Genomic DNA, 24,021 nt, shown 5'->3' with positions numbered 1-24,021 from the left:
ATGCATGTCATCTTACAGAGCAATAAATCGACATCTGTTGGGATAACTTGACGGTACACATAACTTCACGTTTTCGCGGCCACATCCCTGTTTACACAGGTGCTAGCTTGTGCGTATCTACACGTGCGCCTTTTACTCTGCACGTGAGGACCAGTAAAAGCTCTCTTAGGTTTTTGAGCCAAAGAATCCTGCAATACGCTAAGTGAAGGGGTGTAAGGGGTGCACCTGTTTGCAGAGCAAAAGTCGCTTGTCACCTTTACCTCGTGCTATTTTCACCACTACGTTAATTATTACAAAGAGGTGTGAACTGTGCTGAAAGCAAGCATCGGGTTTTGTTCGCTGTCGTTTCCCTCTGGCGAAAACTTCGTGTTTATCCCCGGAAATGATATCTCGTACGTTCTGCTTAATAATACCGGACACTTTGAACAGTGGTCATTACAGGTATAGTAAACTTTTATTTTTCTCTGTTCGCCTCGTTACTGCGACCCCGAAAATAGAGTCAAAGCACGTGCGAGGGAAGTAAGAATACAGTTGTGTACAGGGTGGCCCGTAAGTCCCAACCCATTCATATGTTGTTATGTTATATTCAATTATGCATGTATTATAAATTTGTTTCTTTTTTTTCAAAGAAATATGGCCGATGTAAGCCCATTTACACTTGAAAACGTCTCACAGAACATGGCGTCGCATAATATTATGCAGCGAGAATAAGGGACAGCACACAGATACACTGGATACATATGATATATGGATGGGTAGGAACTTACGGGCCACCCTGTAGTTTCCAAGTGAAGAAAATTTCAACCCTAAAATAATAGAATTCCACCCTAGGGTAATTACTTTTCCTGAACCCTATTTTACAAAAAAAAAAAAAAACACAAGACACTTGTGATACTATTATAAAACTACATTCTTAATCGGAACAAGTTATCAAATTATATATATATATAAATAAAACCAGAATAGACATAAATATTCCATTACCATGGTTTGGTTCATCAGAGTTTTCCTTAAAGAATCAGAACAATACGCAGAGGCATCAAAACCGGGGTTGCTGTAGCACCTTCAATTTTACAAGGTTCAGGCACTGGTTTCATAATCTGAAGGTCGCGGGTACGAATCCCCGTCAAACCAAACATGCTCGCCCTTTCAGCTGTGGGGACGTTATAATGTTACGGTCACTCCCACTATTCGTTGGTAAAAGAGTAGCCCAAGAGTTGGCGGTGAGTGATGATGACTAGCTGCCTTCCCTCTAGTCTTACACCGCTAAATTAGGGACGGCTAGCGCAGATAGCCCTAGAGTAGCTAACTTTGCGCGAAATTCAAAGCAAATTCATTTTACAAATCTAAGTTATTTCGCAACTGTAAATTATACCGTGTTACTTGAAATTTAAGACGCCCTCTAATTAAAGACGGACCACACTTTTGAAAAGGGATTTTCAGAAAAAAGAATTTGGATGATAATTAGAAAGGCGTAAATATATTTTAAAATAATTTATTAACGAATCAAAAACGTTAATAATGTATTTAAAATAAAATACATATAAAATAAACAGTAAATTTAAAGTTTTCATTACAACAATATTTCTTTATTTAGTCAAAATGTTACTCTGACGTTTCTTCTGACTCACTGTTATCTTCATCGCTTGATTCACTATGGTCACAAAGAATGTCATCTTGTGTTCCGTCTTCTAATACTATTGCTCGACTCTTCTCTCCAAACTTTTAAAATCCACTCCACTATTACTGACACGGATATCCATTTTATTAAACCACTCGGTGTCAAAGTATGATTGTCTTTATTCAGCCAAGCATCATAATGCTTACGGATACGATCTTTAAATGACTTGTTAATGGACACATCAAGAGACTGTAACTGACCTGTCATTTTACCAGGAATAATCACCAGATCATTGTTTTTGTTCCTCAACCTACTTTTGATTTTATCGAAGAGATGGCCACGTTGCTTTATAATGCACCAGGCCGATGTTCCCATAAACATTCCAAACACTCTTACATTGACTCTGATGTCATCCACGCATTTTTATTTTTATTTTCTTTTATGCACGAACTATAATGTCTTAGCAAAAATTTTCTTTTGGTAATGTTTTACCTGTTTAATATGGCATACGGTGGTAACTTATTTCCATCTACAGTTACACATAGCATGACACTAACTCTAACTTTTCGTAACCAGTGGTTTTGATTGTCACCTGTTTTTCTACTCTGGCATTTACAGTGTAGTTGTGCGGCATGTGGGAAAAACTGCCGTTTCATCTGCATTACCGATTGGATTTAGGGAATACTGATTCCTTTGGCGTAGACCACTAACATAAAGTTAATATTCAATAAGTTTTTTCAAAACCTGACAGGAAATATTGACTAATTGTTGTCCTTTGCTGTAATAATAAACCTTCTCTTTTCATAAATTCTCACACCAGTCATGACTAGCCTTCAAAGAAATACTAGTTTCCTGCACATTCTTTTGTTTTTAACATCAAGACTTCTCGTTACAGGCAGCCCTTTGTTTTGTAACTCTCTGAAATACGTTAAAACGGCGGTATAAATTTGAGGATGTCTTCCTTTTCTTGGGCCAGAAAACGACTTTGTTTTCATACCATGGCAACGACGTACATTTGCCTCACTCACTGTACACTTTTCACAGACTGCAGGATTCCCAATCTGTTCTTCACACAAAATAACTTTTAAAGTCAGCATCATATGTCACACGCTCTTCCATGAGTAAAAACACAATAAAATAACGTCTGAACAACAGAAAAGTTAGACAAAGACTGAGGACAATTATATCCAATTACACCTTTAGAGGCGCTGACATCGATAAATTTGACTGTTTTTTTTTATTTCTAAGCTATATTCTTTTTAAAATATACTCCAATCTGTTTTTAATGCAGAATTTTATCGAAAATCTTTGTTGTTCAAAGAAACTGGTGTTTCAGAAGAGTGAAAAACAATACCTCGAATCTAAGATGTACCCAAATTTCCAGTTCGTAAAAATGTGGAAAGAGGTGCATCTTAAGTTAGAAGTAATACGGTTTAACCAAACACCTCTACTTCGCAACTCATATCTCAACACACTGGTACATCGGATCAGATGACTTCAGATTTTTATTGGTAGTTGTTTTTATTTCTTCCTTTAAGTCGAGCCCGGCATGGCCAAGCGTGTTAAGGCACTCGACTCGTTAACCGAGGATCGCGAGTTCGAAACCCCGTTACACCAAACATGCTTGCCCTTTCAGCCGTGGGAGCATTATAATATGAAGGCCAATTTCACTATTCGTCGGTAAAAGAGTATCCCGACAGATGACTAGCTGCCTTCCCTGCTAAATTAGGGACAGCTAGCACAAATAGCCCTAGTGTAACTTTGCGCGAAATTCAAAACAAACCAAAAACCAAACCTATAACTTGTGTGTTTTATTATAAAATTAAGCAAACCTGATTATAAAATGTGAGAAGTGCTATGCTCATCTAGAAGTATCATTGGTCGATTTAATTGGTGTTTGTACGTCCCGTGAGGGTCAGCTGCTATGAATACCTTCTTTAACGGTATATTTATTTCGGTTAAGTACAAGATAATTAGGGTTAACACATTTCGTGGATACTCACACTAAATATTCTTCCCTTTGTAAGACCATGTCCATTATTGTAAAACATGTAGCATTTAATATTTTCTATTCACTTCTCTTAATTTAGATATGTAACACTCTTACACTTCATAAACAGTTTCTTGGCAAATCATCATATTTTCACTTGAGTTATCTGTTGATATCTTAATTTGAGTTCTTATGATCTAACATTGGTGGCATTTTTTCTTATGGTACATACTGGACAGAGAGAAACACTTAGGACTATGTTCATCATGTATGACGTAGTGATCTGTGGAGCTGAGTAAATACGTTTTTATCAAAAAATCTGAACGAACAATTTTGAGTCTGTTGTTGAGTGGCTGTATGCTTCAACAAACAATTTAGGAGTCTGTCGTGGAGTGGCTGTATGCTTGGACAAACAGTTTAGGAGTCTGCCGTGGAGTGGCTGTATTTTTGAACAAACAATCTAGGAGTCTCTCGTAATTGTAGGTTAACCCTATGAATTTTGCCGACATGGCAGTACGGGGTCAAGTTTTTTGGATGGGTGTTTATTATGTGTTCGAATAAATTTCTAAAATACCACCAGTTTCGTTTTTGGAAGATCGTTTTAATTCATGTTTTTCACATTATTCAGCCATTTGGTTGAAAACTAGTTGTATGTTCCTGGCGAATACTGAAAGAGGTCCTGGAACTCTCCTATCCTGCCACATAGTCCGAGATATGAGAAGTAAGATTATAATTTGGACTTGTTAAGGTTTTATCATTTACATACATGATGAAGAGGGTGGTACCAATTACCCCATCCTGAGGAATACCTATCCAGGGGTAAAGTATTATGAGGAGGTTCCCTTAACATTCACTCTCTTCACATTCTATTTCTCTCCCCTCAGAAAAAACAATTGATAACCAGTGTTGGTAGTTCCATTTGTTTCGTGCGGAATTGAAGACCATTATGTTACATTAAGATAGCATACGACTGCACTTAGTTTGGGTAAAGCTATCTACCACGGTTAACCTACATAAATGATTTGTAGTACTTTTAACACTACTTCTAATAAATGAATATTCTATTGATTATTATTCTGCCTCAAATGATCCTTATGGAGCTCATTAAGCTGATTGAATGATAATTTATTAGTTTCATTGGGAACATAAGAGCATTTGTTTGTTTCCAAACATGAGTTTAGAAATAAATTAAACAGTACAGTAACACGGTGAAACGAATGTTGAGAACATCTTTTGAGGAGGATGGCTTATACTTAGTCCTCTCCTGGTATTTTTGTGTTTTTGTATGTTTTATGGGTTTAACAACTTAACGTTTCCGTAATTTTATTTGTAATTTTCCTAACACTGTCGTCATTATTTGTTTCTTCCAAATCTTCAGGGTTAACTAGGTTAGCTGAAAGACTTAGTGTGTATACGTGTTTGTTTTGTAGCAGTGTTAGCTGGATCTTGGTGTGTATACGTTTGTTTTGTAGCAGTGTCAGCTGGGTTTTGGTGTGTGTACGTTTATTTTGTAGCAGTGTTAGCTGGGTCTTGGTGTTAGTACATGTTTGTTTTGTAGTAGTGTTAGCTGGGTCTTGGTGTGTGTACGTGTTTGTTTTGTAGTAGTGTTAGCTGGGTCTTGGTGTGTATACGTTTTTGTTTTGTAGCAGTGTTAGCTGGATCTTGGTGTGTGTACGTTTGTTTTGTAGCAGTGTTAGCTGGGTCTTGGTGTGTATACGTTTTTGTTTTGTAGCAGTGTTAGCTGGGTCTTGGTGTGTATACGTTTTTGTTTTGTAGCAGTGTTAGCTGGGTCTTGGTGTGTGTACGTTTTTGTTTTGTAACAGTGTTAGCTGGATCTTGGTGTGTGTACGTTTGTTTTGTAGCAGTGTTAGCTGGGTCTTGGTGTGTATATTTTTGTTTTGTAGCAGTTAGCTGGGTCTTGGTGTGTGTACGTTTTTGTTTTGTAGCAGTGTTAGCTGGGTCTTGGTGTGTGTACGTTTGTTTTGTAGCAGTGTTAGCTGGGTCTTGGTGTGTGTACATGTTTATTTTGTAGTAGTGTTAGCTGGGTCTTGGTGTGTATACATGTTTATTTTGTAGTAGTGTTAGCTGGGTCTTGGTGTGTGTACATGTTTGTTTTGTAGTAGTGTTAGCTGAGTCTTGGTGTGTGTACGTGTTTGTTTTGTAGCAGTGTTAGCTGGGTCTTGGTGTTAGTACATGTTTATTTTGTAGTAGTGTTAGCTGGGTCTTGGTGTGTGTACATGTTTATTTTGTAGTAGTGTTAGCTGGGTCTTGGTGTTAGTACATGTTTGTTTTGTAGTAGTGTTAGCTGGGTCTTGGTGTTAGTACATGTTTGTTTTGTAGTAGTGTTAGCTGGGTCTTGGTGTGTGTACATGTTTATTTTGTAGTAGTGTTAGCTGTGTCTTGGTGTGTGTACATGTTTATTTTGTAGTAGTGTTAGCTGGGTCTTGGTGTGTGTACGTGTTTGTTTTGTAGCAGTGTTAGCTGTGTCTTGGTGTGTGTACATGTTTATTTTGTAGTAGTGTTAGCTGGGTCTTGGTGTGTGTACATGTTTATTTTGTAGTAGTGTTAGCTGGGTCTTGGTGTGTGTACATGTTTGTTTTGTAGTAGTGTTAGCTGGGTCTTGATGTGTGTACGTGTTTGTTTTGTAGTAGTGTTAGCTTGGTCTTGGAGTGTGTACATGTTTATTTTGTAGTAGTGTTAGCCGGGTCTTGATGTGTGTACGTGTTTGTTTTGTAGCAGTGTTAGCTTGGTCTTGGAGTGTGTACATGTTTGTTTTGTAGCAGTGCTAGCTGGGTCTTGGTGTGTGTACATGTTTATTTTGTAGCAGTGTTAGCTGGGTCTTGATGTGTGTACGTGTTTGTTTTGTAGCAGTGTTAGCTTGGTCTTGGAGTGTGTACATGTTTATTTTGTAGTAGTGTTAGCCGGGTCTTGATGTGTGTACGTGTTTGTTTTGTAGCAGTGTTAGCTTGGTCTTGGAGTGTGTACATGTTTGTTTTGTAGTAGTGTTAGCCGGGTCTTGATGTGTGTACGTGTTTGTTTTGTAGCAGTGTTAGCTTGGTCTTGGAGTGTGTACATGTTTATTTTGTAGTAGTGTTAGCTGGGTCTTGGTGTGTGTACATGTTTATTTTGTAGTAGTGTTAGCTGGGTCTTGGAGTGTATACGTTTGTTTTGTAGCAGTGTTAGCTGGGTCTTGGAGTGTGTACATGTTTATTTTGTAGTAGTGTTAGCTGGGTCTTGGAGTGTATACGTTTGTTTTGTAGCAGTGTTAGCTGGGTCTTGGAGTGTGTACATGTTTATTTTGTAGTAGTGTTAGCTGGGTCTTGGTGTGTGTACATGTTTATTTTGTAGTAGTGTTAGCTGGGTCTTGGAGTGTATACGTTTGTTTTGTAGCAGTGTTAGCTGGGTCTTGGAGTGCGTACATGTTTATTTTGTAGTAGTGTCAGCTGGGTCTTGATGTGTGTGCATGTTTATTTTGTAGTTGTGTTAGCTTGGTCTTGGAGTGTATGCGTGTTTTATATCATATGCTCGTATACTGTGTTTAAATAGTTCACATGTTCTTCAGAAACTTTTGTTAATATTTATTTCCGCTATCTGTTTATATTATGGGATGTTTTTTTCTTGTCTTTTTGTGGGGATTTAGACTGTGAATCCTTTAAACTATGTTTACAGTTGCTTTGCATTCTCTTGTTAATTCAGGTGTTACCAGTATTAATTCCTTTTACCTAGGTTGTTATTCTATCTGTTAGTGTGTTTTATTGTGTTTTCACGTGTAAGTATAATGTTTTGGTACACATTGTATTATTTGTACATGTGCTAGTGTTACTGGTATGTTGGTTATGTATTTGGTATAGTCTGGTTTGTATCTGTAGTAAGGCACAAGTCGCCTACATCCGACGGACCCTCCAATGGCACAGCGGCTTGTCTATGGACATAGAACGCTAGAAATTGGATTTCGATACCCATGGTTAGCAGAGCACAGACAGCCTATTGTGTAGCTTTAGTCTTAACTTCAAACAAACAATATCCGACTGTTTCTCAGCTTGTTTTTTCATCATTTCTGATACTAATTTATTAAGTATATTTACATATTCTTTCCGGTTAGATTTTTACATCTGCTTCGGTGTAGCTTCAGGTTTATTGTGGAGACAGGTAGTTGATCATTGTCTGAATCACATCCTACATTGAAATGTTATACATTTGTAGCTGAACTGAGTTGAAAAGAGCATATACATAAATCTAGAATATCACTGGTATTGTGCTTGTTGGTATAGCATCATTTGACACCACATGGTCACTATTGTCGAATTTTGTGGAATGTTTCGAGTTTCGCAGAGAACAATCAGAGGGAAGGCAGCTAGTCATCACCACCCACCGCCAACTCTTGGGCTATTCTTTTACCATCGTATAGTGAAATTGATCGTAACATTACATAGCCCCTACAGCTGAAAGGGCGAGTATGTTTGGTGCGACGCTGATTTGAACCAGCAACTCCCAGATTGCGAGTCAAGCGTCCTAAATCAACTGGCCATCTCGGCCCTAGTTACATTGCTTTCTTCCATTTTAGTCTTTTACTACATACAAATACCATGTATTTACTGTAGGTATTGATTATAATTATATTCACACAATTTGTTTAATAGATCTACGTCAATACATTTTGTACGAGAACAATGAATAGCTACTATTGTGATGCACTTATTATTTGTGTAGTGAATATCCATTGCCATGTTTTCATCTAATGTATGAGATACTATCTGTTGGACATAGAGATTCGATCTATAAATAGAGATAAACATTTCTATTCGATCTCCCTACTCTGATTAACGTGTATCCAGAGAATTTAATGTTTGGTTTAATGACCATAGTTAATGTGTAATTTCTAATATGGAAAATATGTTAAGGTTTGAATGGTTTGTTTTGACAATAATCGAGGGCTATCCCAGATTTAGCAGTTATAGACTAGGGGAAAGTTAGCTAGATGACACTACCCACCGCCAACTCATGGACTACTGTTTAAAGGTGAATTTTACAGAAAAACTTTGCAGTCAAAAGAACTACTAATACTGATTAATTTTGCAGGTTCACATTTTTTATAAAAAATATGTGCTAACAAATGAAACATAGAACTTGGTGCAGAAAGAGCCCTTTCCGAGCGGCAATCGGAACGTTTTAGTTTTTACGTTTGCCGCTAGGAAAAGTACTGTGACGTAATAGTTGCCAAACAAACCGCCAACGCGTTGAATGTAGATAAACATGGCCAGTGCATACGGAGAAACAGAGGCGGAGTCTGTTTTGACTTTGTGTTCTGAACAGTGTTGAGTAGCGCCATATCAATTAGAACCTACTCTGAACGAACCTAGAACAGTTACTTTTGACACATATCTGACAAGTTCTAGTGATGAGAACAGTTCCACGAGAGAGTAGCGGAACTGTGAGTGATACTGATAGCGCTCAGGCCGGTTGCGAGTCGGTCATACCTCCAGCGGAAGAATGGTAAGCCTAAGTCATGACAACAAATATGGTCTGTATTATTTCACGTGTAATTTTAAACATCTCGAAACGTGTCTGGTGTTTATAAATTATTAGTATCACAGACTGGGTTTTATTTGTTTATACTTTGCCGACTATGGTAACTAATACTAGGCCCTTCCACAATCATTGTACCAGGTATTTATGACTCGTAACAAAATGAATTTCAATTATACGTCATAATTCTGTCTATAAAATCAAACTACATGTAGCAGTCTGAATAGTTAATTTAATATTTACCATAAATGTATAATTTATACGATATATTCCGTATGTTTGTGCAAGGTGTAGGTGTGGTTTATGCGAGCAGATGCCAACCAGGAGAGAGTGCGTTTGTTGTCGCTCATACGACAAGATGTCAAACCGATTAAAAGATGAAGAGTGCATTACCCAGACTCGAGGCTTTGATGGAAATTTTAAATTATTATATTGTACTAGTTATTGTTTATTGCTTTATACTGCACACATACCTTTATGATTGTTCTTTTCGTGATGGCAAACGATGGCTTCAGAGGGGTGGAACCTGTACACTGCAGGCTGAGATCAGCTCTACACAAAAAAAAGATAGTGGGGACGATCCTGTCTACTGCCGATGGTTTTTTTCAGTCTCAACCTGCCTGGCTTGAAACCCACGGAATCCATAACAGTAGGATCCGACACAAAACATGAGCGTTCAAAGAGATCTTGACAAAGTTTTGCATGATGTGAAGGTGTCCAGTTCTTCCTATTGACCATTCGCACCCACTGTCGCCACCTTGCCGGTTCCTTCTCCTTGCACGGAAACGAAAAGAAGCTTTTGCCCGATGCCGAACCGTTTTTACAACCATAAACAACACAGTAAACCATGTTATCATAAAACAAACATAAAGTAGCAATATCAAGACAAAAAATAGTATCACAAAGTATGTAATCCGAAAAACGCACCGATAGATTTACATAAAACACTAGCACTGAAAGTAACAAAATGGTCGGCGCGCAACGAAGCGTGTTTGGCAACTATTACGTCATAGTTGTAAAACGTCACGGAAACAGCCGAACGACCGAGAGGAACTTGAGTTCGAGGACCCGCACATTTTGTTTCATTTTTTACTCAAAAACTAAAGCGTTTAAAAATATAGCAACTACACAGGAATTATACCTAACCAAAGTACAGTTTCTAAGGCAATTATTAAATTTGTTGAAAATTCACCTTTAACCAAAGAATAGTGAGTTGACTATGCCTTCATAAACCCCCTATAGCTGAAAAGACGAACATGTTTCATAAAAGGAACTCGAATTCGCGAACAACAGACTATGAATCGAGAACCCTTAACATGTCGGTAGAGCGACAAAATCTTGGTAAGATAATACAGTTTAAACGACGTTAAGTCGCTAAATAAACAAAATTTTCTTAATACACCATTATTACTATAATTTTAAAACCATTCAGCGTTTCAACAATTCCATCTGTCCTTGTGTGTACTGAAACCGATTTAAAATGGAAGTGTTTTAAATTAAAAGTTTTTCAAATATTTTACCACGTTCACAAAAGTTTGCTGTTTTGAATTTCTGTTCAGGTCCAAAAACAAAGATTTGTACAATGTACATAAATTAATAGCAGTGTATATTGGTAGTTGACGCTTATAACCTCTGTCTACCTTACCTGTATTTCGTATTTTCATATTATTTCCTCATTACAAATATTGTAAGTTACTTTTCAAACATTCTGTGATAATTGCTCATTCTGATAACCTCAAGTGTTTGAAATCTATTTATAAACGTGCTCCAACACATAGTTTAAACATTTTTGTATCCTGTGTTTGATTAAACGTGGTTATTTTGTTGGCAACAAACAAAATTACAACAATGTAACATTGGTGTTAAGTGCTTGATATCTTAGCCACGTGACATAAACGACTACATGAAAAACTTAAAGTTTCAGACACAAACAGTTCAGAATTTTGAAGCGCTGATCAGTAGGAGTGCAATATCCGCCGCATAACTAGCTACTCTTTATCGAATGTCGGATATTGACTGTAACTTTTATAACGCGCCCACAGCTGAAAGTGGCATATTGTGGAATCGATCTCTACACCTTGCAATGCACAGCTCGATACACTATACTTGTTAACCAAATATTTTTCAGCTAAATATTTTTTTTGTGTTTAATAACATTGACACATACACATATGATAATAAGTGATTTCTGGTCATAGGATGGTGAGTTCCTTTTACAATGTACTTGTAGACATTAAAATAACGCTTATTTGTGATAACACTGACAAACAGTTCACAAATACTTACGATCAGTAAATTTTATTACACTTGCTTCTCTTTCAGTTCCCTGGTGAGTCAACGGTAAGTCTAAGGACTTATAACGTTAAAATCCAGGGTTCGATTCTCTACAGTGGATAATTTGTGTATCCTAGCTTTTATTTAAAACCATTTCAAATGTTTTGTCTTGCCTTGTTCAAGTAAAGATCGAATGGCGTATTTCCTATAACTACGCAAAGATCAGACACTTTCTTCGTGTCTGGTATAAATTATGGTAACAAATTTGTGAAAATTCAATAAAATATTCGTCAAAATATTAGAATTACGGATTTGAACTGTGGTTTATTTTACGTTATTCAAATCCTTCGAAACCGGTTTCTAGTCGGTATAATAGTTTGGACAGTGAGTTTTGTGTAAAAACTGTAATGGCAATCTAACACTAGTGCACGTGACGCTGGCCCTTGCAAATTACACACACATATTTATACAGGTACTATCTACTGATAAAATAAAGAATGGACAGATAAAACAGCAATTTCTTACAAGCATGATACAAAAAAAAAAGAGTTATTACAGGGAGACACACAGCCCTGAAATATCGTTTTTGGCGCAAAGTCACAAATCAACGTGATTAGAAAAAAGAAAAACGTATTTGCTTAAGAACGTTCAGTTTCGTGAAGAAGTTTTACACATGCAGAATATTTTTCCTCTTGTTAGGTTCGTCATGGTGGTATAGAAAGTTTGAGCAGTTGTAAAAACTAAACATGCTTGCAGTTTAGTTTCTCAAATTTTCATACATGAAACCTCCATGCACGTCTAGAACACACTTGACAGCACAACGGTATTAAAACATGAAATTGAGAGTCCATTTTGATTTTATATTGTGATGTGTTTGTTGGCGAACATTAATTCATGAAAACAGTATTTTTTTAAATATTTCAATGAAACTTTAAAAAAAGCATAAAGATATAGTACATTAAAACTGTATACTTCAATTATATATTTTATGACAGTTAATACTCAGTTAATAAGGAAACTGACAATTGGTTCCAGATAATGGCCCGGCATGGCCAAGCGCGTAAGGCGCGCGACTCGTAATCCGAGGGTCGCGGGTTCGCGCCCGCGTCGCGCTAAACATGCTCGCCCTCCCAGCCGTGGGGGCGTTATAATGTGACGGTCAATCCCACTTTTCGTTGGTAAAAGAGTAGCCCAAGAGTTGGCGGTGGGTGGTGATGACTAGCTGCTTTCCTTCTAGTCTTACACTGCTAAATTAGGGACGGCTAGCACAGATAGCCCTCGAGTAGCTTTGTGCAAAATTCCAAAACAAACAAACAAACAAAACAGGTTCCAGATGAAAGTTCAATCACGAACAGAGCAAATAAAAATTAAAGTATGTTAAATATTAATGTGCAATCAGTCAGAAAAATATAAACATAGCAACTGACAGTTAATTATCACCATTAGATTCCATCTTGGAACATAGGGCTGCAATCGCTTGCGGATTCTTCAACAAGTATTTAAAAAGTGAGTAGGTTGTTAGCCCACTGCACCGAGTCGTCATGCCAGGCCCCAACTAACAGTAACTTTATCAAAATAGTTCCATAATTAAAATATATTAAATATTAATATGCAATCAGTCAGAAAAATATAAAGATAGCAACTGACAGTAACTTTATCAAAATAGTTCCATAAGTAAAATATGTTAAATATTAATCTGCAATCATTCAGAAAAATATAAAGATAGCAACTGACAGTAACTTTATCAAAATAGTTCCATAAGTAAAATATGTTAAATATTAATCTGCAATCATTCAGAAAAATATAAAGATAGCAACTGACAGTAACTTTATCAAAATAATTCCATAAGTAAAATATATTAATCTGCAATCAGTCAGAAAAATATAAAGATAGAAACTGACAGTAACTTTATTAAAATAGTTCCATAATTAAAATATGTTAAATATTAATCAGCAATCACTCAGAAAAATACAAAGATAGAAACTGACAGTAACTTTATCAAAATAGTTCCATAATTAAAATATGAGATAACGACTTCCGAACTCGGTTCTTTTAAATTCAAATGCAGTTTTTGTGTTTTCAAAACAAAAAAGTGTAAATCGTTTTATTTTAAACATGCTACACTAACTTCCAACACAGTATTCATGGCTTATTTTACCACTTTATTATCACGTAAGCGTAAAGTGTGCCAGTTGGTTGTTTTTAAAATACAATGTCGGTATGTTCAAGCCCTCCGCTAGTACAGCGTTATGTCTCCGGATTTACAACGCTAAAATCAGGGGTTCGATTCCCCTCGGTGGGCTGAGCAGATAGCCCGATGTAGCTTTGCTATAAGAAAAACATACACACGGTATGTTCAAACTCGGTGGTCTCAGCAGATGGCCCAATGTGGCTTTGCTATAAGAAAACTCCACTGACTTTGTTAGTACTTTGATAAGACTCTTTTTATCCCTGCTTAGTTCCAGTTTAAAACTCTATTCTCTAACCCAACTAATCCTTACTTTAACACATCATCAAGTTTCTTCAAACAATCGAACAGTGTCGATTGACGCAGACGAAGAGAGGCAGAGTTAGGCCTCGTTATTCCTTTACAAACTGGATGGTTGTTGGTTGGTAGAGGGCGTGCTAAACAGGGTATCAGCTTCAAACATATTCACCTCACCCTTCATATTTCACGATGTGAATGTAGTGGTGTACTCAGTCCACCAGCTACCTTTGAAACCGCGACATAGCGAAAGATTACTCCCGCGTCTTCTTGCCTCGGATGGGCGAACTTCTTGTCTGATCTTCACGCCACTGTTGGTTAAACTTTGCATTCCGGTCTCGAATAATTCATAAATATCTATTGTTTTCAGTCGACTTACGTTTAAAGTCTATACAACTGTTCACAAAATTGCACCACGATCTTTACATTAAAAAGGTTAACACGTTCTCTCGTGGTGAACGAAGTCTGCAGTTTTGGTTTATTGCAGACACGTTTTAGAAACTTACAACTCAGTCACGTGGAGTTTAGTGTGCTGTTGTCATGCCATTGTCCCTCGTCCACGAAAGGAAAATCCAACACGACCTCTCCAACGAAGAAACACCTGTAATATTCAGTCTATTACATCTGTAGCTCAGGTTTGCCATATAGCATGTAGTTATCGCTAAAGTTTAGTGTGTAAACTAAATTTACCTGACAAATGGTTATTGACTGAAGCAAAGTGAGAAGGACAAAAAAACATTGGACATGAAACAAAAATTCTACAGACAGTTGATTTGTATCGACCAAATACGTAAACAGACGTATATCAGACTAATCAGTTTTAACCACAACCACTCTGTAAAAATAGTTTGACAACTTTTATAGAGCATTAATTCTTGCTCTGAACCGGAGAGGGGGTGACGTTAATTAAATTAACAGCACAGTAAATATTTTGGTCCAACCAGATCTGCTTCTTAAAGTATAATTATATTTGCTTTAACCATACTTTGTCTTTAATATAGTGCAGCTAGGTACATCTAGTTACTTTACTAGGCTTAACTTGATGATAGCAAAGCCTTGATATTGGTACGGTAACTGAAGATGAAGAGGTTTTTAGTTGTCACAGTTACGTTGTATACAACATATCACATCACATGATAGTTGTTACGTCACCGCTTTTTCGTCGTGCTGTTGAAAAGCGCGACCTCTATCAACAGGAAGAATCGATTAATCTATAATCTGCGATAGGTATATATAAGAAACGAATTAGAAACTTTGTATTCTACTTAAAATAATATTTGCATCAAATTCGGAATTTTTCCACGATATTATATTAATCTAGTGATATTTCTATTTTAGTAGATAAATAAAAAACAATCACATTGATAAACAGACAACTAAATATCTGTCATTCTTTGCTAAATGTAATTGTTCTCTTGATAATGGACTTCCAGTGGCACAGCAGTATGTCTGAGGACTCTAACCGCAAGAACCGTTGTACAGCTTTGTGCTAAATTCCAAACAAAACTCCTTATAACAGTTTCACTTTAATTAACACCACTAACTAGAGTACTCGACCCTGGTCGGAAATTGTGTAAATTATGGTTACTAAAGGTTTATCTTAACACATGAAAATTTACTTCCTTTACATGTAATTTTCAAAAACAAAAAGCGCCATAAAAACCGCAAAATAAGAAACCATAAGTTTGCGTGTATCCCATAGACCCACAGACCTTCTTATCAAATCTGATGTAAATCCATCCACAGGAGGTGAAATAGTAAAAAACACAAAAACGCCCATAAAAACCGCAAAACATAAAACCGAAAACTTATATGTATCCCTGCATGGACTTAATCAACCTTCTTACCAACAGTAGTGTTATATTTATATAGATTAGTTGCATGGACATACAACAGACATTTATATTATCTTTATACAAATATGTAGTTACGTGGACATACAGTACTAATCAATGGTGAATCTTACGATGGCCGAACAAGGTTGAAACTTTGTTCGCTCCTCTACATAAAATATTTTCTCAACCCAAACCAGCCGTTTATATATATATATATATATTTTATTTAACATACAGTACTGTTATATTTATATTTTTAGTCACATGGACATAAAACAAACAGGCAGTGTTATTATATTTATATAACAACTGATGAAATAATGCATTATAATATTTGTAAGCAATAAATTATAGTTTCAGCACCAGGTTTAGTTTTGGTTTCGATAGAAAGCTAATATTAATACTATTCATTCATACTGCCTCGTACGTTGAGAGATAATGTTTCTTTCAGATGTAGAATTAGTAATCAACATACAAGTTTTTATTGGATAGTTTGATTTTTTTACTTTATTGTTGACACATATTTCTTTGTCAATGTGTTCCTTTATTCAAAATTAACTTCTTAAAAGTTTCTTATTCTTGTATGGATAACCATTGTTTATCTGCTGTTAAGACAAAAATATACGAGCTGTGTATACTGTGCACAACACGGGAAGATAACGTGAAATTATAATTGTGCAGTTCATGCCGATTCCGTTAGATGTCGCCTCATATTATATACTTTTTTTTTTTTTTGAGCTCATTGTTGATTGTTTGTTAACTATGCTCGAGGGTGCGTCTGGAAACTTCTGACATGGGGTGACGGCTGGTTTTCCTCCCCCTCCATAGAGGGTGGCTGGGGTCAATAGGGGAAAGACAGAAAACGTGTTCTTATAACACTGAGTGTTCTTGTACAATTTTCTTCAACATACATTCGCCCTCGTTATTCAGTCAAAAACGTGGTTACAAACATCGACTTTTCTATATAAGCATTTATAATAAAATAATAAAGAGGTATATATTTGCTTATTTTAGCCTATCGTATCTGTAGATTAAAAAATTGTATTCAGTTATATTTTACCAGTTATATATAAATGCGTATACTGTTTAATATGTTCCATCAACACAAACAAAATAATTATCCATCAGACAGTTTATTGCGAGTGAAAATATTTCGCATGAGAATTTTATCAATAAAGTTCCGTTTCGTATGAAAATCGTTAACGCTTCGTCTTGTCTTCCGCTTTATTTAAGCCATTATCAAACTTCATCAAAATGGACGGTTCTCAGCCGAATGATGCTTAGAGCCTCACTTGTTTGGATCATTACACGACGGTGAAAACAAACGGGAAAGGTTCACAATATCGACCCGTTCCTACGACTGTCTCGGATAATCGATCTTAGCATTAGGGACCGGTTTCCTTAGGCCTAACGTCGGAAGATTGATGGTTGCTTGAAATGTCAAACACGAACAGTCCACTTGCATACTCCTGGCACATAGAACTATAGTAACTACCACACAGAGCTTCTTTAATACAAACCCATAGCTGTTACAGACAAATGTGTCGTGCAGAGTTAAATCTAACAAGGTAAAATTAATTAAATTTAATACCACGCAAAACAGAAGAGAGAGTTATTTACTGGGCAGCGTACTTTTCTCTATACATTTTCTTCGTCAGATTTATTTACTGGGTAGCGTACTTTTCTCTGTATATTTTCTTCGTCAGAGTTATTTACTGGGCAGGGTATTTTTCTCTATATAGTTTCTTCGTCAGAGTTATTTACTGGGCAGGGTATTTTTCTCTATATAGTTTCTTCGTCAGAGTTATTTACTGGGCGGTGTACTTTTCTCTATATATTTTTTTTCGTCGGCGTTTACAGGCTAAATCACGTTAAACTCACGTAATCCTTTAGGCAAGTCACTAAAGCTACTTGTTTGTTGTTAAACGTGCAGCTACACAATGGGCTGTCTGTGCTATGCCCACCGATATTTAGTCCAGAGAGTTACGGCTGAGCCGCCGACGGAGGTACAAGCTAATTTCATATCTAGATAAGGTCAGATATGTGAACTTTTACACAGGTAAAACATGAAAAGTTTTTACTTACAGTCTAGGTTAACAGAAAAATACTGTTTTTAATAATTCCTAAACATAATTCCTTTAAACAAAGGCTAACTTCAATAAATAACATAAGAGGACTCTGCAGTGCCAGATGATGTTTTCTTTGTTTTTTTTTAATTTCGCGCGAAGCTACATGAGGGCTATCCGCGCTAGCCGCCCGTAATTTAGAAGCGTAAGACTAGAGGAAAGGCAGCTAGCTAGTCATCACCACCCACTGCCTACTCTTGGGCTACTCTTTTACCAACGAATAGTGGGATTGACCGTAACATTATAACGCCCCCTCCGCTGAAAGGGCGACTATGTTTGGTGCGACGGGGATTAGAACCCGCAACCCTCAGAGTAATAGTCGAACGCCTTAACCCACCTGGCCATGCCGGGCCCGAGCCAGATGAACCACTAATTGTATTCTGTACTTGTTATAATATGAACTTTGTAAGTATTTCACTTCACCAACTTAATCTCTTTCATACCATAAAAAAACTGTTGTTCAAGTAATGTGATCATATAAATAGCGACTCAACAATCCTATATTTGTTATATCCCAGCCGCCCTGGTGAGCACAGGAACTGAACGAACGGCCTCATAGGACTGGATGTAGCAGATATAGTGTAGTAAACACTAGTTAACACTAGTGTGAAAATTTATATGTTGGACTCGGTTAAAGCAAAGAAACAAATGTTAAATAATTAAAATAAAAAAGGAGAATATATCGTACTGTTATAACGCTTTTATTTTATTTGATTGTTTTCGTTTTAATTATTCGGTGAAAATAATTCGCAGTACAGTTCACTTAATGACAAAAACTAATTATTTATTTTGTAGCCTTTTTACATGCTTGTACATTGTTGTTTCTTGTAGACCTGCATTAACAAATGACATTCAAACGAAAATACCAAGCTAACTGTAATACGAATAATACAAAAATAACAATGGAGTAACGGATAACTGACGCTGATTCAAATATTTAATCGAGACTAGTAAAATGGACTGATTAACTACTACCTATACCAACAGAAAGTAATGAATAGTGACAATATGCTTCACTGATTTGTATTCTACTGTCAATACTCCTCGAACTTTCTAGTTGTTCGTGTCATCAAATTTGAAACTTGCTAGGCCTACTTTCACTAACATAACTGAACTTACCATTTTGCGGTCTCTAACATCCTAATTACAATGTTGAAGTTATGAGCCACAGCAGTGTCATAAATAAGAACTTAAACTCTTGACTAACAGTCTTAATCATCTTTTTATTTTTCACCAAAGAAGAATAGAGAAGTTTTAAGTTGATAAAAACCGTAGACTGAAAAGATACTCGTACGAAAATGTGAACAAAGAACTCACTCAACCCGCCTTTATTGTGAGCTAAATAGGTAAACCGGGAATGGTGCTTTCGGTTACTGGAACAAGAAATAATTTCTCTTTCATTTTTAAGTCGTTGCTAATCCGGGAACAAGCAAAAATTTCGTATGATACATTCATGTAGAAATTCCTCCAGATTTCCAAGCTGCAATATCCTTATCTCGCCAAAAGGCATAGCTAACCTTCACGCAACTAGTAAAGATTATCCCTTAAACATGCTACCTTTTATACTGTTTAACAACTTGTTTTCTTTATATAGACTAAGTACTAAGTTAGGTTGCTTTTCCTAGAATTCTGTAATGTTTAAGGTAAAGGCAAGTTATAAGCATATCCCAAGTTGAAACAAAGCTCAGATTCTGGCATGGAATTTTTATTATTAAAAATATCTTACAACGAGAAAACAACAATACATGAAACCTTATGCATGAAAACATAAATGTGTACTCATCCATTACTTGTTTTAATGTTCAGTATAAAATACTAATTATAGAGAGAAGGATATAAAATTATTATGAATTATTAAATATAGAAGCAATTATCGACCAAAAATAAAAATTAAACTAACTAGTGTTAAAAGTATAACAATCAGATAAAGTCGAGTGCTATAGGCTGCAATTTCTATTAAATGTTTGTCCATATAATTTTGGTGAGTGATCTTTTCCCTTCTCCTGGTGGCTCAGCAGAACGCGTGAAGCCTTATAAAACTTAAAACAGGGTTTCGATATCCGTGGTGAGCACAGCACATATAACTATGTAGCTTTGCGCAGACAACAACAAATTTCACATATTGCTATAACTTTGGTGCCCAATATTTGAATAGTTACGATGAAAACACTATGGCAGAGCACGTGTCACCTGTAGGTTTTGTTGTTGTTTTTTTTAATACATTATAATTCGTGAAATCAAGGGGTGCCTTTACTCAATTTATGGAAAAATAATTTTAAAAAATTAAGGATAAGTCGGAGGTTTCAACGATCTTTCTTGCTTCACAGCCATAAGAATTAAATCGTTGGAAAAAAAAAAAGTACAGAAACGACCATTTTAGCTCAGCACTAGAATACCTCTGCCATAAACAAGCTATATTTTTAAAAGCTAGTGAAGTCCAACCAATAACAATTTGCAGCTGTGAGTCTAGGCTACAGAGGCGCGAAACGTAACACCCTCCCGTAGTGCAGTTCAAGGTTATGACGCTAATAAAATAAGCGCCAAGGTGTAACCATTCATTACTTTAGCTAGCTGCTGCATCAACACCAAGTACTTTCATAGCTTAGACTTCTCGTTGAATATACGCCTACATACCTAAAGAAACGTCTGCGTAGTCTCTTCTTAAAAATATAAAAAAGCAGACCGTGTATCGAACATCTTGTGTAGTAATACATCTATTGTGGCTCCTGAATCTAAATATTTGTTACGGCCAAAAATGTAGAACCCGATCGCTAACGAAACGCGTTTCTTCGTATTTACAACTTTTTAGTACAAACCCGTCTGTAAATGGTTTCCATGTTATTTACCAATTAACTTACGGTAGGCCTAGATAGTGCATGCCCTCCTTCTAGGTCTCAGATATAAAATATAGTTTTATTTTCAAGTAATTACAGTTAATACTAATCAGAAATTAAAGTAAATATTACATCGAGTATAGTCCTTGGTTATATACTAATACTTTAACTCTCCATTCATACTATACATATTTTAAATATGAAACTCCAAACTCCAATACGTTAACATTTGTTTTCCTTGGGTTGTGTTGATAACAATTTAGTAAACAACTATTCTTTCCATACCATCAGCACCACGCTGGTACAGCGGTAAGTCCACGGATTTATAACGCTAAAATCAGGGTTTCGATTAATCTCGGTAAACTCAGAAGAGCCCGATGTGGCTTTGCTGTAAGAAAACGCACATTCCATGCCATCAAATTTCCTTGAGAAAGCAAGTTATTTGAAAAATTGCCCAAAATTCGCCATAAAACAATAATTATATTACAAAATTCATATTGTGCACAAGTTGCTTTGTAGAAATGTCGAGTGTCAGTTTTGTTAAAAAAATTAGTAAAATAAAGAAGTACCATAATTAAATAGGTGCGGTTTTCCTTCCCATCAAAAACAAAAAGGGAAATAATGATATTCTAAAAATACAATAAGAGCAACTTTTACAGTTTTCATTTCAATAAGTACAACATTTCAACCACGTGCAGTGTCATAATCAGGTAAGAAGTAGTTCTAATCAAGCTGCTATTTTCTCTAAATAATGTGATACAATGTTACAGTTTTTTGTTTAGTCCTAATAATTAAAAGTTACATATCAGATTAAATCAATTTTATTATTGTGTACAAGCTGACGAGGAACGAGGTATTTAGGCATATTTTATAATCGACTAAAGTAATGGTAGACACTGTCGAATATTGGTATCGACAGTATCTTTACCGAAGGTGTGATTTAATTTGTCTATAGGTTTGTTAAACATGATCCACTTGGCTTCTGCATTTTTTGATGCTAGCCGCCGCCATCAAGTACAAGAGGTCACAATCGTTTATTCCTATAGAAACCGGTCTACTCGTCCAATCAATACACAGCTTAGGGCGCTTGCGCAGTAATTAAGGCGTGGAAAATTTTAACGTATGCGTATCGTTCAAAGGCTTTGGCAACTGAACGCACATGTACAGCATCGCGCATTTACGTTATGTAGTGGTTTTTAGCTGTGAGTTTATTTATATTTGCCGATAAAAAGTCAACATACTACTGTCTGTAAGAAAAACATAAGATATTTTTAAAAGAAGAATAACCAATTGACATAAAGGAATGTCATCGTACGAGGACTGTTTTTCAAATATTCTTGATTTATTTATGTCTACAGCAACTTCAAGCGGAGACGTAAAGAAACATTTCTTCCTTACATAGCACAACGCCGCCGCAACCCCGCTTCATGGGTGGTAATGGGGCCGAGGTTCATCGGCGACTGCCCGTTATTGACCATCAGATTGACCTTTTTGTCTTTGTTCATTATTTTCCTCATACTAGCCAGCAGCTTTGAAAATACAGGTAAGAAATGAACCTTTGCTTTTAATATTGATTCAAACAAGAAAGTGTAATATAACAGCTGTTGTGTTTTTACGAGACCTAGTTTGCGTAGCACAATTTTTGAACTACAATTTACAAACATAATATTATAAACTTGGCGTATTGTGTAAAGATACTGGGGTGACCGTTTTAAACCCTGCTCTTTTTACCGACCCAGCATGGCCAGGTGGTCAAGGCACTCGACTCCTAATCCGAGAGTCAAGAGTTCGAATCCCAGTCACATCAAACATCAAGCGTGTTAAGGCATGCCACTCGTAATCTGAGGGTCCCGGGTTCGCATCCTTGTCGCGCCAAACATGCTCGCCTTTTCAGCCGTGGGGACGTTATAATGTTCGGTCAATCCCACTAATCTTTGGTAAAAGAGTAGCCCAAGAGTTAACGGTGTGTGGTGATGACTAGCTTCCTTCCCTCTAGTCTTACACTGCTAAACTAGGGACAACTAGCGCAAACAGCCCTCGTGTAACTTTACGCGAAATTCAAAACATACATACATACATACATACTCTTTCTACCCTTAAGGCTTTGACATTGAAGCTAACTGTGCTAATAATTGTAGTTTTTGATTTTAAAGAAAAGGTCTATCTACGTAAGGTATGTTGTAAACACAAATTGTGATAGCAGTACTTTTCTGTGAATCTTTGAATCTTAAGACTTCCAGAAACGGAAACACTTTTGACAAGTTACCAGCTAGAAACTACGTGCCATTGCTTATTACAGGACAGAAACATCCACAAAGTTTTGAAACTTCACAAATGCCATTAAACCTTGTAATTGCGTGCGTATATATAGTTAAACCGGAAGAAAGCCTAGTAATAGAAACAAACCTCAAACACTGCATGCAAATTGGACCTAACTGCTGGATAGAAATGATAACAATCTTGATAATACACAGCGTAAAATTCATTGTCTAAAACCAACGTCAGAATTTACCTTAATGGCGTAAGGAAGAAAATCCCCAGTGTCAAACAAAAATTCAATTTAACACATATATCACTTTGTAGTATATCGGACAGTGGATGATTCTCAAGTGTTGAGTGTTTATTAATTCAAATGTTAATTAGACCAGCTTTCTGGTGTGTTAGAGAGATGCCGACATCTGTACATGCTTGTTTTACTTACGCCGCATATCGAGGATTTAATAAGTTCTTGACTGTTCATATGAAGATGGTAAACTGTAGAGAAAAGGAAAATAAGTTTAGCTCTTTATATATGTAAATTCTGTTTCCTACTACACAAACTAGTTAACCATAGATTCGACTTATTGTAAGCCACGGTTTCTCTATAATGTATTTAGAAAGACATTTGTTTCTAAATGCTCCTCTGAGCTATATTTATCCTGCAGTATTTTCATTCACAGCTCCTGACTGGTTCATAACATAGGATAAAACATTTTTTTGAAAACTTATTGTTCAAAGTTTGAAATCTATGAGATGTTATGACTTTAGTTTACAGAAATATCGGTGATAACTCTAATTTACATCAGTTCATCTTGGGCAGAAGTATATGATACCCTGAAACAAAATGTCACAAAATAAAAATTGATACCACATTTACAAAGTGTATATACACATTCTTGGAGAAGATTTTCTCTCACAGAAAACTAAATCAGGTCATTTCTGTAGGTGATGGTGAACAGATCCTGAAAGAAATATCAAGTCAGGCTTTTTATATACAGGATGTTGAACAGCTCTTGAAAGAAAAACCAAATAAGTCCTTTTCTATAGAGGATGTTGAAGATATCCTTAAAA

The 24,021-nt window shown here is 36.2% G+C and overlaps 1 protein-coding gene across 3 annotated transcripts in view; it reads left to right on the top strand.

Annotated features, from left to right (window-relative positions):
• The first annotated feature begins 286 nt into the window (after nucleotides 1-286).
• Nucleotides 287-24,021, top strand: part of LOC143239477 (repulsive guidance molecule A-like) — a 36,391-nt gene continuing 12,656 nt past the window's right edge. Inside the window, exons 1-2 of one of the 3 annotated variants that reach the window (XM_076480562.1) lie at nucleotides 287-441; nucleotides 22,050-22,234. In XM_076480562.1, coding sequence (XP_076336677.1) covers nucleotides 383-441; nucleotides 22,050-22,234 — 244 coding nt within the window. In that variant the 5' untranslated portion in view covers nucleotides 287-382. Of the gene's footprint in view, nucleotides 442-14,101; nucleotides 14,532-21,234; nucleotides 21,402-22,049; nucleotides 22,235-24,021 lie in introns of those variants that run through there. The other 2 variants (XM_076480563.1, XM_076480564.1) reach the window with 2 other exon arrangements.

Source organism: Tachypleus tridentatus, chromosome 13 (genome assembly GCF_004210375.1).
Source record: "Tachypleus tridentatus isolate NWPU-2018 chromosome 13, ASM421037v1, whole genome shotgun sequence".
NCBI lineage: Eukaryota > Metazoa > Arthropoda > Merostomata > Xiphosura > Limulidae > Tachypleus > Tachypleus tridentatus.
This window is presented reverse-complemented; position numbering and strand designations above follow the sequence as displayed.